At 47.6% G+C, this 18,756-nt stretch overlaps 1 protein-coding gene across 1 annotated transcript in view; it reads right to left on the bottom strand.

The window, feature by feature from the left end:
- LOC126162709 (venom serine protease-like) overlaps positions 1-18,756 on the bottom strand; it is a 257,256-nt gene that overhangs the window by 27,941 nt on the left and 210,559 nt on the right. Inside the window, exons 5-6 of the mRNA XM_049919371.1 lie at positions 11,358-11,558; positions 7,217-7,365 (exon numbers count right to left, since the gene is read on the bottom strand). Coding sequence (XP_049775328.1) covers positions 7,217-7,365; positions 11,358-11,558 — 350 coding nt within the window. The remainder of the gene's footprint in view (positions 1-7,216; positions 7,366-11,357; positions 11,559-18,756) is intronic.

Genomic DNA, 18,756 nt, shown 5'->3' with positions numbered 1-18,756 from the left:
TGTTGAAAAACCATAATATACATAGCAGTTCATAATATCCAGTATAACAAATTTCAAAACTCCGCCATCTCTCTCCCCACATCCACCACTGCTGGCGGCTCACCTCCAACTGCGCAACGCTACGCGCTGTTCACATCCAGCTGCCGCTGCCAAACACTACAATGGCAGACAACAATGCAAACTAGCCACAGACTGCACACAGCACAGCCAGTGATTTTCATACAGAGCGCTACGTAACGTTGCCAATAAGAAAACATAAACAGCCTACTTACACTTGAGTCATGGTTCTAACATTTGTATGCCAAGCTGGGCCTATCTGGGAGGAAAAGGCAGAGTCCTGGAAAAACCGTCGGGTGGGTTGGCTTGTGAAACCTGTATCTAGCAAAAATCAAATTAAGTATAAGCATGTGATACTACAAAAAATTTGAGAGCGTATTTTTCTTAGTATCAGTGAGACAAACTCATCGACACTTGACAACACACTGCACACTGAAAATCGGCGAAGCTATGGCATATAATTAAGCACACCATTACACTAGTCAATAAATTAACACTGATGTAGCTACAGAGACATGCACTGCGTCAAACGATAACTTGTACCAACAACTTCATCTGACCAAAGTATTTCGCCGACTTACTGAGCGGTTCTGTTGCTACAGCACCAATTAAAGGCAAGCAACACGCAAAGTCTGTCAGAACACTATAAGTAAGAGGCCAACACTATGTAAACATACAAATTACCTATATTGCTTTTCAAAAGATCGTAGATGTAAAATTTGAATGTAATTGAAATGGTGTTTAGTGAAAATGGCTGTAATTCAAAAGTGGTGTGAAAAATGTAAAGTTTGATAGTATCAAAGGAAAACGCATGAAAATCCACTTCAAAATAGAGTATCATATTAATGAGTAATAATATTGAGATAGCCGGCCGATATGGCCGAGCGGTTCTAGGCGCTTCAGTCTGTTACCGCGCGACCGCTACTGTCACAGTTTCGAATCCTGCCTCGGGCATGGATGTGTGTGATGTCCTTAGGTTAGTTACGTTTAAGTAGTTCTAAGTTCTAGGGGACTGATGACCTCAGAAATTAAGTCCCATAGTACTCAGAGCCGTTCTTTGAACAATATTTAGATAATATTTCTTTCTTTGATGTATTTTTGATAGTTTTATCATTTTTACGATTGAAAGAGAAGACGCAGATGTAGGTCTCAAAATGACTGGTGTAGAAATACAACCTGTTATTGTAGGGTTAACATAACGATTGTCTAAATTTAAGTAAATGACGCTTTTCTAAATTTCACACTGGTCAGTTGAAGCAGTTCAGTAGTAAGGAGGAAGTGATCGTACACTCCTGGAAATTGAAATAAGAACACCGTGAATTCATTGTCCCAGGAAGGGGAAACTTTATTGACACATTCCTGGGGTCAGATACATCACATGATCACACTGACAGAACCACAGGCACATAGACACAGGCAAAAGAGCATGCACAATGTTGGCACTAGTACAGTGTATATCCACCTTTCGCAGCAATGCAGGCTGCTATTCTCCCATGGAGACGATCGTAGAGATGCTGGATGTAGTCCTGTGGAACGGCTTGCCATGCCATTTCCACCTGGCGCCTCAGTTGGACCAGCGTTCGTGCTGGACGTGCAGACCGCGTGAGACGACGCTTCATCCAGTCCCAAACATGCTCAATGGGGGACAGATCCGGAGATCTTGCTGGCCAGGATAGTTGACTTACACCTTCTAGAGCACGTTGGGTGGCACGGGATACATGCGGACGTGCATTGTCCTGTTGGAACAGCAAGTTCCCTTGCCGGTCTAGGAATGGTAGAACGATGGGTTCGATGACGGTTTGGATGTACCGTGCACTATTCAGTGCCCCCTCGACGATCACCAGTGGTGTACGGCCAGTGTAGGAGATCGCTCCCCACACCATGATGCCGGGTGTTGGCCCTGTGTGCCTCGGTCGTATGCAGTCCTGATTGTGGCGCTCACCTGCACGGCGCCAAACACGCATACGACCATCATTGGCACCAAGGCAGAAGCGACTCTCATCGCTGAAGACGACACGTCTCCATTCGTCCCTCCATTCACGCCTGTTGCGACACCACTGGAGGCGGGCTGCACGATGTTGGGGCGTGAGCGGAAGACGGCCTAACGGTGTGCGGGACCGTAGCCCAGCTTCATGGAGACGGTTGCGAATGGTCCTCGCCGATACCCCAGGAGCAACAGTGTCCCTAATTTGCTGGGAAGTGGCGGTGCGGTCCCCTACGGCACTGCGTAGGATCCTACGGTCTTGGCGTGCATCCGTGCGTCACTGCGGTCCGGTCCCAGGTCGACGGACACGTGCACCTTCCGCCGACCACTGGCGACAACATCGATGTACTGTGGAGACCTCACGCCCCACGTGTTGAGCAATTCGGCGGTACGTCCACCCGGCCTCCCTCATGCCCACTATACGCCCTCGCTCAAAGTCCGTCAACTGCACATACGGTTCACGTCCACGCTGTCGCGGCATGCTACCAGTGTTAAAGACTGCGATGGAGCTCCGTATGCCACGGCAAACTGGCTGACACTGACGGCGGCGGTGCACAAATGCTGCGCAGCTAGCGCCATTCGACGGCCAACACCGCGGTTCCTGGTGTGTCCGCTGTGCCGTGCGTGTGATCATTGCTTGTACAGCCCTCTCGCAGTGTCCGGAGCAAGTATGGTGGGTCTGACACTCCGGTGTCAATGTGTTCTTTTTTCCATTTCCAGGAGTGTATTTTAAAGCAGCGCTTTCTGCGCCTGGGGCTGAACTGTTTTCGCACTTGGATAATCACACAGCACACACTATCGGTGGCACCAGAGATTCAGTTTTGGGATTTCGTAAAATTCGTGCAGTGTGAGATAGGCAGCAGAACTCTACTTTTGAGCAGATTGTTGCATTGTTAAACTTTCAATTTTCGCGAATGCTGCTGTTTGACTCAAAGCATTGTGTGTGACTGCTCAAGTCTGGCATTTCTGCGAGAGACTTATTTCACGTAGACACCAGACTGGTACTGTCTGGGATTTTGTATTCTGAAGGTGTGATTTGGATTTGGTCACATTCACAGCTAGAGAATAAATACTGAACTTTAGTTTTATGCGATACTTGAACATCGCATGAATCAGGATTACTTTGTGGTTAATGTTAAACTGGCATCTTAGGTGAAGTTGTTCAATAGGAGACAGTGAGATCTGGCCCGTGACTACACAAATTATTTTATATGGTGATATGAAACCTATGCTTGCTGGGCAGTTAGAATCTGTGTAATAAAAACTTGACATAATCAGACCAAACTACTAATTGTGGTCTTGCAGTGGGATGTAATTTATAACATTGTTTGGACAATCTTGCTTCTGACTCTACTAACAATGAATAAATTATGTTATTCAGACAAGCTTGTCATGCTCTGCCACCTGCACTTGTAAGTTGTGGGCTATCATTTGAAGGATACAGCCCAAGATCATTAATTTGCAGACTGCACGAATATACTGGTAAGAAGAGGGATAAATGCAAGTGGGTGTGGTTTGACCGTACGTCATCAGTGCCGAATTGCGGTTTTTTTTTCTGTGTTGAAATTTTCTTTTACTTGATTTATTCTTTCTTTGAAGTGCAAGTTATATACACTACTGGCCATTAAAATTACTACACCACGAACATGATGTGCTACAGACGCGAAATTTAACCGACAGGAAGAAGATGCTGTCATATGCAAATGATTAGCTTTTCAGAGCATTCACACAAGGTTAGCGCCGGTGGCGACACCTACAACGTGCTGACATGAGGAAAGTTTCCAACCGATTTCTCACACACAAACAGCAGTTGACCGGCGTTGCCTGGTGAAACGTTGTTGTGATGCCTCGTGTAAGGAGGAGAAATGCGTACCAACACGTTTCCGACTTTGATAATGGTCGGATTGTAGCCTATCGCGATTGCTATTTATCGTATCGCGACATTGCTGCTCGCGTTGGTCGAGATCCAATGCCTGTTAGCAGAATATGGAATCGGTGGGTTCAGGAGGGTAATACGGAACGCCTTGCTGGATCCCAACGGCCTCGTATCACTAGCAGTCGAGATGATAGGCATTTATCCGCATGGTTGTACCGGATCGTGCAGCCACGTCTCGATCCCTGAGTCAACAGATGGGGACGTTTGCAAGACAACAACCATCTGCACGAACAGTTCGACGACGTTTGCAGCAGCATGGACCATCAGCTCGGAGACCATGGCTGCGGTTACCCTTGACGCTGCATCACAGACAGGAGCGCCTGCAATGGTTTACTCAACGACGAACCTGGGTACACGAATGGCGAAACGTCGTTTTTTCGGATGAATCCAGGTTCTGTTTACAGCATCATGATGGTGGCATGCGTGTTTGGCGACATCGCGGTGAACGCACTTTGGAAGCGTGTATTCGTCATCGCCATACTGGTGTATCACCCGACGTGATGGTATGGGGTGCTATTGGTTACACGTCTCGGTCACCTCGCATTGACGGCACTTTGAGCAGTGGACGTTACATTTCGGATGTGTTACGACCCGTGTCTCTACCCATCATTCGATCCCTGCGAAACCGTACATTTCAGCACGGTCGCATGTTGCAGGTCCTGTACGGGCCTTTCTCGATGCCCTGGCCAGTACATTCTCCAGATCTCTCACCAATTGAAAACGTCTGGTCAATTGTGGCTGAGCAACTAGCTCGTCACAATACGCCAGTCACTACTCTTGATGAACTGTGGTATCGTGTTGAAGCTGCATGGGCAGCTGTACCTGTACACACCGTCCAAGCTCTGTTTGACTCAATGCCCAGGCGTATCAATGCCGTTATTACGGCCAGAGGTGGTTGTTCTGGGTACTGATTTCTCAGGATCTATGCACCTAAATTGTGTGAAAATGTAATCACATGTCAGTTCTAGTATAATATATTTGTCCAATGAATACCCGTTTATCATCTTCATTTCTTCTTGGTGTAGCAATTTTAATGGCCAGTAGTGTAAGAGAAGCGCCAAACTCTAAGCCTTACACGCCTGTTACTACAAATTCTCCCATCTCGAGATTTCACAATTATTATTCCAATTTTTTTACATTACTTGTCTATTTATGAAGCCCTTTTCTATTCTTATTAGGATTTCGAACATCTTAACCTATTTGAAAATACAATGAGGTGACAAAAGTCATGGAACAGAGATATGCAGATATACAGATGGCGATAGTATCGCGTACACAAGGTATAAAAGTGCTGTGGATTGGCGGAGCTGTCATTTGCACTCAGGTGATTCATGTGAAGAGGTTTTCGACGTGATTATGACCGTACGACGGGAATTAACAGACTCTGAAAGCGTAATGCTAATTGGAGATAGACACATGGGACATTCCGTTTCGGAAATCGTTAGGAATTCAATATTCCGCGAAACACGTGTCAAATTTCAGGCATTGCTGGTCTCCGTGGTCAACACTGGCTGACGGCCTTCGCTTAAGGGGAGGCTTACTCTCTTTGGCCCGAAAAAAGCATGTTCTTTGAGAATTTTTTTCTCGGTATGTGTCATAGATATCAATGTCAAATTTGGTCAAAATGTTTATTGATATTTCCTCTACAAACCGGAATTTTTTCGACCGCAAATGTTGACGAGCAACGGCGGAAGTGCCATTGGAACGAAACAAAATTTCGATGTAGACTTCCACGTACGGTATATCACAGGTTACAGGTCAGCCGGCTCGTCTGAAATCAAAATTGAGGTGACGTTAGCGAAGTATATAAGATTCTTTAAGAGTTGTACCTCGGTTAAGTTATTTGGACCATAGGAAACAAAATGGCGACTATTTGAAAAAAAAAAATAGATTTTTTCATCGATTTCTCAACTTCGTCGGCCAAGTAAAAATATTTATAGTTGATGGATCGGAATAAAGGTGGTACAGCTCCTAGACAACTTAGTTAGCTTCGTCGGAAACAAAGAATCATGTCAATCGGTTCAGTAGATTTGAAGTTACCATTGTTGTTGTTGTTGTTGTGGTCTTCAGTCCTGAGACTGGTTTGATGCAGCGCTCCATGCTACTCTATCCTGTGCAAGCTTTTTCATCTCCCAGTACTTACTGCAACCTACATCCTTCTGAATCTGCTTAGTGTATTCATCTCTTGGTCTCCCTCTACGATTTTTACCCTCCACGCTGCCCTCCAATACTAAATTTATGATCCCTTGATGCCTCAGAACATGTCCTACCAACCGGTCCGTTCTTCTTGTCAAGTTGTGCCACAAACTCCTCTTCTCCCCAATTCTATTCAATACCTCCTCATTAGTTTTGTGATCTGCCCATCTAATCTTCAGCATTTTTCTGTAGCACCACATTTCGAAAGCTTCTATTCTCTTCTTGTCCAAATTATCTATCGTCCATGTTTCACTTCCATACAAGTTATCATACCGCGCGATTAAAAATAAATAAATAAAATCGTCATTTCGAGAAAAACGCGTTTGAAGTTTTGACTACATATAAACGCAATATTATTCAACGTCCGTTCAATCTGCTATTCCGGATCCATAAAGTAGTCCTTCCTCTTCCTCATAGGGGGCGTTCTGCTCGATCTGGGCCATCCTGCGCTGCCTCAGAGCCGCTCGTACGGCCGGTGACAAGCGGTTTTCGGCCGCTTGAATCCGGTGGTCGTCCGAATGCGTGGCGAATTGTGTCGAATAGAGTCCCAGGGTGACGTCCATTGTTGTCATGGTCTTCAGAATTGCTGAATACTCTTCGTTGAATCTGCTCACTGCCAGGAAAGTCGCAATCTCCACAGTCTTCGCACCAGAATGCAAATGCTTGGGGGCTAACTTCCAAACGCACGCGTTCAAACTTTCATCTGAATTTTGTGTGTTTCCTTCCAAGCACCGGTACAATAACTCGTCCTCCGAAAGAAACAAACTGGTGCGTGAACAAGGCCGATTTCAGGCAGGTGCATTTTTTGGTTCAACAGCGAATAACAAATATTTCCGCTCCGTATTAGGAAAAACCGTTTCTGGGATGGATTCTAAACACTTTTATGGATCCAAAAATGCAGTTTAAAGAAATCGATTTTTTGACCAAAAAACCTCCCCTTAACGACCGAGGTCTGACACATACGGGACCCCACCGCTTCAGGGTAGAAAATTTGTTGTGTCCGTGTTGTTCTAGAGCATCAGCTGCTGGTGAAGACAGCTCACCTGACATGCATCGGTGCCGTTCCTGTAGGTGCAGACGCGGTACTCGGCCGTGACGGCGTTGGAGTCGCAGGCGGAGGGCGAAATCACCGTCAGGTTGGTCTCCATCAGCACATCGGACAGCGGGCCGCCGAAGCTCGTGGTTCCCCAGCCTGTGGGCAGTGCGGCCATGCACTCACTGGGCAGCCAGTCAGTTCTGGATTCTACGATAACTTTAGTACATCTGACCTATAAGTACACTATCTGATCTAAAGTATTCGGGGCATCTGTTAGTGGACATTAATGTAGGGTGTGTCCACTTTCTGTCTCCGCATTGTCATGCTAATATAATCATCGTCTTCGAACTATTTCTCTACTATATGCAGTACGCAATGCCGTAAAATGTGTTCATATCCTTCTGCATTTAGGGTTTTCTTAAGCTCAATAAGGCAACCACACATTAACCACAAAAAATACGAGGGTCACTCCAAAAGAAATGCACACTATTTTTTTTTAAATCTATCTTTTATTCTACATGTTTGAAAGTTTTACAGTGTGTAGATACATCCTTTAGGAACAATATTTTCATTTCTCCACATAATTTCCATCCCTCTCAACTGTCTTACGCCATCTTGGAACCAGCGCCTGTATACCTGCACGGTAAAATTCTGGACCAACCTGTTGGAACCACTGTTTGAGAGCGTGCACAAGGGAGTCATCTTTAAACCTTGTTCCACGAAGATAGTCTTTCAGTTTCCCAAGGAGATGATAGTCACATGGAGCCAGGTCAGGACTGTAAGGTGGGTGTTTCAGTGTTGTCCATCTGAGTTTTTTGATCGCTTCCGTGGGTTTTTGACTGACATGTGGCCGTGCATTGTTGTGCAACAGCAAAACATCCTGCTTTCGCCAATGTGGTCGAACACGACTCAGTCGAGCATGAAGTTTCTTCACTGTCGTCACAATTGCATCAGAATTTATGATGGTTCCACTTGGCATGATGTCCACAAGCAAGAGTCCTTCAGAATCGAAAAACACTGTAGCCATAACTTTTCCAGCAGAAGGTGTGGTATTAAATTTTTTTCTTGGGTGAATTTGCAATATTTCACTCCACTGATTGCCTCTTCGTCTCTGGTGAAAAATGATGGAGCCATGTTTCATCACCTGTCACAATTCTTCCAAGAAATTCATCTCCACCATTCTCGTACTTTTCCAAAATTTCGCTGCATACCGTTTTTCTTGTTTCTTTGTGAGCCACTGTCAACATCCTGGGAACCCACCTGGCACAAACCTTTTTTAATGCCAACACTTTCAGTATTCTCCAAAAACTTCCTTCCCTTATCCCAACGTAGTGTGACAATTCGCTCAATGTGATACGTCTGTCAGCACTCACCAATTCGTTAACTGTCTGCACATTGTCTGGAGTGTGTGCAGTACGAGGCCTGCCGCTGCGAGGGCAATCCTCAATATTGCCGTGGCCGCTTTCATCGCGTAACCTGCTTGCCCACCGACTAACTATACTGCAATCGACAGCAGCATCTCCATACACCTTTTTCAATCTCTTGTGGATGTTTCCCACTGTCTCGTTTTCACAGCACAGGAATTCTATGACAGCACGTTGCTTCTGACGAACGTCAAGTGTAGCAGCCATCTTGAAGACATGCTGTGACGGCGCCACTGACAGGAACAGGTTGAACTAAGTTTGAAAACAAGCGGGAACGATGTATCTACACACTGTAAAACTTCCACACATGCAGAATGAAAACTGTATTTTTACAAAAAAAGTGTGCATTTCTTTTGGAGTGACCCTCGTACATCTACACCGTAACGGCACCTCCTCTGTATTTCATTGTTGGCACTACATACCAGGACAGCTAACATTCTCCGAGCATTCACCAAGCCTAAACCCTTCCGACGGATTGCCACAGGGTACAGTGTGATTCATCACATCAAATCATTCGTTTCCAGTCGTCCTTTGCCCCGTGTCTTCTCTCTTTACACCACCTCAAGCGTCGCTTAGCACTGATTACAGAAATCTGTGACTTATGAGGAGCTACTCGACCACTGCAGCTCATTACTTTTTAACTTCCTATGTGCAGTCATTGCGTTAGCTGGACTGCTGATGCTAGTTCGAATCTCGTCAAATGAAGCGAAAACTTTTATTTTTCTATATCTAATCAAATGACTTTGGTTGTCATTTTTATTCAGTTAATTGGTTTAAATATAATTTTTATTCTAGTACTTTTTCCTCGTAATTGCTATTTCTGCGTTTACTATTAATCCTCCGATTCTTTCTTCGTTTGGAATGTGCTAGTGGCGCCCATAATATGCAAACATGTGCCAACCAGTACTGCTCATCGATTGATAACGTGGCATCCCGTGTAGCCCGTATGAGGATAGTTTCATGTAACCAATGGCAGAGAGAAATTACAGTTCGTTTTTTTGGCGCTAAAACTGAAATGGTGTTGCGGAAGATGACTATGCAAAGAAACATACTATGAAAGTTTTCTGTTTTGAGTTTACTCGTAGAGGCTAGCCTTAAACGCCATGAACAAAGCGATCGTGATCTTAGTTCTGTCACAGATTGCTGATTGCACATCTCAAGGTTGTGATTAGGTTAGGACACGCATTTCAACTCACACCATCCGCCGTAGTTCATTCATTGGTCACTTACATCTACATCTACATCTACATCCATACTCCGCAAGCCACCTGACGGTGCGTGGCGGAGGGTACCCTGAGTACCTCTATCGGTTCTCCCTTCTATTCCAGTCTCGTATTGTTCGTGTAAAGAAGGATTGTCGGTATGCTTCTGTGTGGGCTCTAATCTCTCTGATTTTATCCTCATGGTCTCTTCGCGAGATATACGTAGGAGGGAGCAATATGCTGCTTGACTCCTCGGTGAAGGTATGTTCTCGAAACTTTAACAAAAGCCCGTACCGAGCTACTGAGCGTCTCTCCTGCAGAGTCTTCCACTGGAGTTTATCTATCATCTCCGTAACGCTTTCGCGATTACTAAATGATCCTGTAACGAAGCACGCTGCTCTCCGTTGGATCTTCTCTATATCTTCTATCAACCCTATCTGGTACGGATCCCACACCGGTGACCAGTATTCAAGCAGCGGGCGAACAAGCGTACTGTAACCTACTTCCTTTGTTTTCGGATTGCATTTCCTAAGGATTCTTCCAATGAATCTCAATCTGGCATCTGCTTTACCAACGATCAACTTTATATGACCATTCCATTTTAAATCACTCCTAATGCGTACTCCCAGATAATTTATGGAATTAACTGCTTGCAGTTGCTGACCTGCTATTTTGTAGCTAAATGATAAAGGATCTATCTTTCTATGTATTCGCAGCACATTACACTTGTCTACATTGAGATTCAATTGCCATTCCCTGCACCATGCGTCAATTCGCTGCAGATCCTCCTGCATTTCAGTACAATTTTCCATTGTTACAACCTCTCGATACACCACAGTATCATCTGCAAAAAGCCTCAATGAACTTCCGATGTAATCCACCAGGTCATTTATGTATATTGTGAATAGCAACGGTCCTATGGCACTCCCCTGCGGCAAACCTGAAATCACTCTTACTTCGGAAGACTTCTCTCCATTGAGAATGACATGCTGCGTTCTGTTATCTAGGAACTCTTCAATCCAATCACACAGTTGGTTGTGATTAGGTTAGGACACGCATTTCAATTCGCATCGTCTGCCGCAGTTCAGTCATTGGTCACTTACATCTACATCTACATCTACATCCATACACCGCAAGCCATCTGACGGTGTGTGGCGGAGTGTGTCGACACAGTATTCACATTTTCGTCATCCCTCACTGCGGCCGCTTCCAACATTGCTCCGCATTACACATTAACGGCATTTGTGAAGTGACCCGCATTGTTTGTGTACCTCTTATCATCGAGCGGTAGCAGGCAGCGGATGTGGCAACACTGTAGTGGCAAGTGACAAACATCAACTATCAAGTAATTTTAATTAAATTAATTAATAAATATTTGTATTTTGTAAAACCAAATATCGTGTAACATTTGAGAATACCCACTGCACATGATTTTAAAATAAAAGGCGAAACAAATCGGGCTTAAAGAAGCTCGTGTTTAAGTGGCCACAGACGGCTAGTGCAGCGGGCAGGCGACAGCTACCTAGCGCCTGGACGGTGACGCCCTGGAAGTCGGTGTAGGTGTAGAGGAAGGGCAGGCAGACGGGCCCCACGGCCACGTTGTACGTGATCTGCCCGACGACGCGCACCACGCCGATGTCGTTGAGGTGCGTGCTGTCCTCGTAGTCGGGGTGGGCCACCAGCTGCTGCAGCCGGTACAGAGCCGCCTTGTCCGTGTCCGTCCCTGACCAGAACGAGAACAATTACAAAGTAGCGTCAACCCGAGAAAAAGACACAGACAAAAATCTAGGTAGAATGCGATTACAGCATCAGTCGTGAATATCTTGAGCAGGTCACACTGCGTAAGGACACAGTTTGAAAGGTGTGTGTGTGTGTACATTCTCGCAGAAATTTTACTTGTTTTGGATCTCTGGAATCACGCTTGTGAGGTTTGAATTGCTTAGGCATGCGCGCGCAGCCTCGGAAGAGAAGATGCGCTGCAAAGAGATAAGTTAGAGGTGATCTTTCCTCTGTGAAGATGCACGCCAGGATTATCTGTTGATCGCTAGGAGAGGAGACAGACAGCTGAGCTTTAGTGTCAGACGTAAACAGCCGGGCTTTGATTTACCAGCAGTAAGCAGCAAACAAACGAGATTTTTGGGAATTATATTATGAATTTATGGAAGATTTATTATGGCGGGAAAAAGAACTGATTTTTACATTAGCACGATTACACTCTTGGTGAAGAATGGATGACAGGTAATGATTAAGTTTCAAATACGCTTCTCGGGTTTGCCACTGCGATCACAATACTTCATCGATGCAACTGCTCGACATCATCAGGTTGTGGTAGCTCCTACTGTCACTACTGCAAGGTGCGACTGATGATAATCGATGGATGGCTGGCTGACTAACGTCGTCGTCGTAAGGTACGTCGTAAGGCACGTATGGGGGCAGGACAAGCACTTGCGTGCTGTGGCTGCAGGGCCTAAATCATGTGAAAGGGGATGTCCTATCAGTTGTGGGGGTCCTAACAGTTGATGGGGTTGTTACTTGGGGCTGTTGGGAAGTGAGTCACTCCCGCAACAGTTCCGGCCAACGGGTAGTAGGCCGGTGTGTGGTTGGTGGCGCAGTCCCTGTATGAGCCGGTCGCAGGAGTGACTTTTTCATAGAACTGACGTGCAAAGACCCGAAAACGACCACGCAGCGTCAGAAATCCGGTATCCTCATGGAGAAAGGTGGCGGGGGGGTAGAACCGGGGGAGGCGCAGTGCAAGCTTGAGCGCATTGTTTTGCACCCGCTGGAGGGAGAGTATCGAGGAGTCGGCAGCATTTCCCCACACCACGGCCGCGTACTCCAACACTGGGCGCACCAGTGTCAGATACAGCGTGATGCGGTGGAGGGGGGGCAGGGTCGACTACGGATTTAGCAGGGGGTATAGGGCGTGAAGTCTCCCTATGGCCCTTTTCCTGACCTTTTTGACATGTGGGACCTAAGTAAGCTGCTGATCCAATTTCACACCGATATATGTCGCAGTTGTGGACCACGTATGGAGCCTCCTGCAATGTAAAGGGGTTCAAGATTAGGAGGTACCTTCCGCCTTGTGAAAGCAACCACCTGGCTCTTTTCTGCATTAAATTTGAGGCGCCACTTGGTGGCCCAAGCGCCAAGTGCTTCACAGTCTTGCTGGAGGCGGCGTCCCATGTGGTGCACATTCATACTGCGAGTGAACAGAGCAGTATCGTCCGCATAGAGGGCAAACTTCACTCTGTCCACTCGCAGTGCATCAGCTGTGAAAAGTGAGTAGAGCAGGGGACCAAATACGGACCCCTGAAGTACTCCAGCACGGATGGGCCTGACAGTGGACGTTCCCTGGTCTGCCCAGAAGTGGAAAGTCATGTCAGAGAGACATGACCTCATGGGGACCCCGTGCGACGTCGGCACCCTGAGTACAAACAACTTGTAAACGAGGCCATCGTGCCATACGGAGTCGAAGGCACGGGAGACGTGTAGGACCCTAGGTATTCCCTTGTTTCCAGTGTCCTCATTGCAGGTTCCACGAATCAGAGCAGCTGGTGGGCGTGGCCGCCGCGAAACCTGAACTGCTCATCCAGGAGATGTTCTTGATTTACATGTCAAAGGAGCTGCTTCGTGTATAATCTCTCGAATACCTTCAAGAGGGATGGGTGAAGGCTTATGGGCCTGTAGCTGGACGACAACCGGGGTTCTTTGTCTTGCTTCAGGATGGCCACCACCTCTGCATCTTTCCATACAAAAGGGTAAACACCCGAAGCAAGTATCTGGTTGAAGATATCTGCCATATATGTGTGATACTTCTGAGGTAGGTTTCGGAGGAGTACATTCGGAATGCTGTCGTTGCCACAAGCCCTCCGGGCGTTAAGTGTTCAAAGTAGCGAAGTGACGTCTTCCGCAGTAATGGGGTCAATGACATCATTTTCCGATATTGCAGCAAGGAGGGTTGGAAGACGCTCTTCCACGAGCCTGCGGTGGGACTCGTCGACACCGTCGACGACAGGCCTAAAAATTTGCCTCAAAGGTATCCGCCAGGGCGCTGGCCTTGGCGTCAGGCTCAGAGATGTAATCTTGAGTGCAGTGGGGGGTCGCACTGCCTGCAGCGCCAAGCACTGAGGTCGCCAGAATCGAGGGACTCGACAAGGTCTGCCCAATCCTTGATGTGGTGTGCTTCGACCGCCGCAGAAATGGCACGACGCATGTGGTCAATGCGACATTTCGTCGCTGGCTGCCTCGTGAATTGCCACTCACAAAAAGGCGGTTTTTGACCGCAGTTGCCTCAAGTATTGGTTGTGGGAGGCGCGAGACCTAACCCGAAGCTGGCGGGGACGTCCAGGAGTGGCGACATCTGCAGCACATAGAAATACCTGATTAAGAGAGGCTATGGCTGCTTCAGCTCCCACCTCCACGGGATCAGGTGCATCGGAAGGTATGTCCATACCTCGGCTTGAAAGCGACATCGACCCTTCTGTACGTCGGACGGCCAGCCTCTACCCCCACACCGATGACATCTACGTCAAAGATCACTGGTACATGATCAGATGACAGAGCTGTCCTCGTTGCAGCAGACATAAACTGATCGACCCTCTTCAGAATGGCGATGTCAAGTACGCCTGGTTGTCTATGTGCTGGGAAAATAGTGGGGTCAAAGGACCTCAGGACTATGGCGCCATGTCACAGAGCAACTCGTTCTAGTCGGCGCCCGCTGACGTTGGTGAGACGAGAGTTCCAACGAGCGGACTTTGCCTCTAAGTCCCCTGCGATGAAAAGTCACCCCCCCCCCCCCCCCCCATGGCCAGCAAGACGTCGAAATCAGCTTCTTGCAGTACCCCTGCACGCCACGAAGGTGATTTTGCCGACTGTTGTGTGAACCGGTAGCCTCAAGGGTGTCTAGCTGGGGTAATTGCACAGGAAAGTGCCGCAACGATGACCTGACGTAAGCCGCCGTACCGCCGCCAGTAGTCAGCCGGTCAGTGTGGTAACAGCAGTAGTTTGCAGCCTTAATGTGGACACCTGGTTTTAGGAATGTTTTGCAGACGAGGCTGATGTCAGCTGCCTCGTCACAAAGAAATTCCCTATATTCACCCTGCTGAGGTATGAGACTGTTTGCGTTGAAAACGTCGACTGTCATGCCATGAACACGATTATTAGCCATGGCAGGGGGACTGAACGGCGGCCTGGAGGGCCATCGCGACTGCGGAGACAAGTGGTGGAAGTTGTACCATAATTCTATTTAATGTCTGCAGCAGAACTTGCAGATCTTCGGCAACAGCACCCGCGGCCGAAGGGGCGGGGGGCGCACGTGCCTGGGGGCCACGAGCAGGCTGGCTCTGGTCACGAGCAAGATTCTGCGTAGTAGGAGCAGCCGGCCCATCCTCGGCACTGGCCGGGGTAGGAGGGGGTGACCCTGCAGCGCTGGAGACAGGTTGTGAACTTTCGGCTGGTTGCGATGGGCGGGAAGATCTGCAACACTCGCCACGCGGTGGGGCTTGGTGTTCCGCAGTCCGCCCCCTAGCAACGGTCGCAAAACTAACACCAGGCTGCACTTTCTGTGAGACCTCACTACGTTTGCGCGTTTTAAATGCACTGCAGCCCCTCACGCTTTTTGAGACATTCCGTGCTTTGGGTTTGGCCTGTGCACTTAGCACAGCGTGCATGCATAGTGCAGTTGTAGGCAACGTGATTCAGGCCCTGACAAGACTAGCACTGCAGCCTCTTGCCCTTGGCTCGGAGTGGTTCCACAGGAACATCAATGTCTGCGATTGATTCTAATTGAAAGATCGTGCGGTTGTCCTTATTGTCAACCAGGACAACGAGGAACAACTGCACTTTCTTGTGCGCCCTGGGGGATGTCATCTGCTCGTCTATGTGGGTGGCATAGTGCAGGTCAGCGAGCTTTTGTTTCATGTGGCTGGGGTCCATCCTAAGGGGGAGGTGGCGAATGACCACCTTGAGGAGTTTGATGGACTCGGTATAGTGCATATAGCTATGCTACCCATGTGCCCTAATGAAGTTCATGAGCTTCTTATGTTCGTCAATGGTGGAGGCGTCATTCCCGGAAACTTTGAAAGACTTCACGTCTACGACCTCTTTGATCATCCGCCGGAAGTTCATGAAGTCCTCGGTCCACTGGCGGGGATTGGGACAGCTTTCGCACCGGAGGGGCGGATTCTGCTTCCATGCCCTCTTCAGGAACCTCTACAAAACGATTAGGGCTTTACAGTGCGCCTCCGGTTTGGGGCAGTAAACCCATCTTCAGTGGCTGCCATGGGCATCATAGGGCCGTCGGACGCTGCAGCCTTCTTCTTGTTTTGCCTCCTGTCATGTAAAGTGGCTCTGAGCACTATGGGACTTAACTGCTGAGGTCATCAGTCCCCTAGAACGTAGAACTACTTAAACCTAACTAACCTAAAGACATCACACACATCCATGCCCGAGGCAGGATTCGAACCTGCGACCGTAGCGGTCGCGCGGTTCCAGACTGTAGCGCCTAGAACCGCTCGGCCACTCCGGCTGGCTGTCATGTAAAGTAGTTGCAGTCAGTTCGTCACTGTCAAAGGTGGCCTGTTGCACGTCCATCGGCGTTTCCGCCGATAGAAGTGATTCCAGGTTTGCCTCTGGAATATCCAGAGCATCTGGGGCAAGGTCTGTCCTGTACAGTCTGTGAAGTCTTGGTCAGTCTGTCCTATTCTGTTGGAATACCGTTCTTAGGTGTTGTAGCTCACCAGTAGACGGTATTCCGACGGAATGGCCATTCCGATAGGCAGATAAGCCCTGCATTCCGTTCTAAGCAAATTCGAAGCAGAGACGTAAATGAAGATGTGGAGGCACCCACTGCAACAGCGTTATTGTCCAATTTTCGCAGCATCTCTTTAAGAATACAAAGAATCTTCAAAACGCACGACATACGAGGTGCAGTCAAGTTCTAAGGCCTCCGATTTTTTTTCTCCAGACTGGAAAGAGATAGAAACATGCGCATTGTTTCAAAATGAGGCCGCGTTCATTGTCAATACGTCCCAGAGATGGCAGCACCGTACGGCAGATGGAATTTTACCGCCAGTGGCGAGAATGAGAACTGTTTTAAATACTTAAAATGGCGACGTTTTCCTTACATGAACAGCGTGCAATCATTCGTTTTCTGAATTTGCGTGGTGTGAAACCAATTGAAATTCATCGACAGTTGAAGGAGACATGTGGTGATGGAGTTATGGATGTGTCGAAAGTGCGTTCGTGGGTGCGACAGTTTAATGAAGGCAGAACATCGTGTGACAACAAACCGAAACAACCTCGGCCTCGCACATGCCGGTCTGACGACATGATCGAGAAAGTGGAGAGAATTGTTTTGGGGGATCGCCGAATGACTGTTGAACAGATCGCCTCCAGAGTTGGCATTTCTGTGGGTTCTGTGCACACAATCCTGCATGACGACCTGAAAATGCGAAAAGTGTCATCCAGGTGGGTGCCACGAATGTTGACGCACGACCATATGGCTGCCCGTGTGGCATGTTGCCAAGCAATGTTGACGCGCAACGACAGCATGAATGGGACTTTCTTTTCGTCGGTTGTGACAATGGATGAGACGTGGATGCCATTTTTCAATCCAGAAACAAAGCGCCAGTCAACTTAGTGGAAGCACACAGATTCACCGTCACCAAAAAAATTTCGGGTAACCGCCAGTGCTGAAAAAATGATAGTGTCCATGTTCTGGGACAGCGAGGGCGTAATCCTTACCCATTGCGTTCCAAAGGGCACTACGGTAACAGGTGCATCCTACGAAAATGTTTTGAAGAACAAATTCCTTCCTGCACTGCAACAAAAACGTCCGGGAAGAGCTGCGCGTGTGCTGTTTCACCAAGACAACGCACCCGCACATCGAGCTAACGTTAAGCAACAGTTTCTTCGTGATAACAACTTTGAAGTGATTCCTCATGCTCCATACTCACGTGACCTGGGTCCTAGTGACTTTTGGCTTTTTCCAACAATGGAAGACACTCTCCGTGGCCGCACATTCACCAGCCGTGCTGCTATTGCCTCAGCAATTTTCCATTGGTCAAAACAGACTCCTAAAGAAGCCTTCGCCGCTGCCATGGAATCATGGCGTCAGCATTGTGAAAAATGTGTACGTCTGCAGGGCGATTACGTCGAGACGTAACGCCAGTTTCATCGATTTCGGGTGAGTAGTTAATTAGAAAAAAAATCGGAGGCCTTAGAACTTGAATGCACCTCGTAAAGTGTTTTTTTTTTCGGCCACCAGCAAAACTGAGAAATTTATTGTGCTCGGTCAAAGACTACCTTGGCCTATGGAAACGTGGCGTGTATAAAATTCCATGCCAATGTGGAAAATCTTATATGTGGCAGAAATGCCGAGCCGTGCAAGAACGTTGCGTCGAACACCATCGTAATACACGCTTGGGGCAACCTAGTCAATCTGCAGTGGTGGGGCATTCCCTGGACACGAGAATCGCATGGTTTACGAAAAGAATGAAATTTTTTGGTCAGTCTGTCCTATTCTGTTGGAACCCCGTTCTTAGGTTTTGTAGCTCACCAGGAAGACGGTATTCCGACGGAATGGCTATTCCGATAGGCAGATACGCCCTGCATTCCATTCTAAGCAAATTCGGAGCAGGGGTGTAAATGGAGATGTGGAGGCACCCGCTGCAACAGCGTTATTGTTCAATTTTCGCAACATCTCTTCAAGAATACAAAGAATCCTCAAAAAGCACGACATAAAGTGTGTTTGTCGGCCACCAGCAAAACTGAGAAATTTATTGTGCTCGGTCAAAGACTACCTTGGCCTTAGGAAACGTGGCGTGTATAAAATTCCTTGACAGTGTGGAAAATCTTATATGACGCAGAAATGCCGAACCGTGCAAGAACGTTGCGTCGAACACCATCGTCATACACGCTTG

The sequence above is a fragment of the Schistocerca cancellata genome, chromosome 1, assembly GCF_023864275.1.
Source record: "Schistocerca cancellata isolate TAMUIC-IGC-003103 chromosome 1, iqSchCanc2.1, whole genome shotgun sequence".
Classification (NCBI taxonomy): domain Eukaryota; kingdom Metazoa; phylum Arthropoda; class Insecta; order Orthoptera; family Acrididae; genus Schistocerca; species Schistocerca cancellata.
The sequence above is the reverse complement of the archived record's forward strand: the minus strand, read 5'-3'. Positions and strand labels throughout refer to the sequence as shown.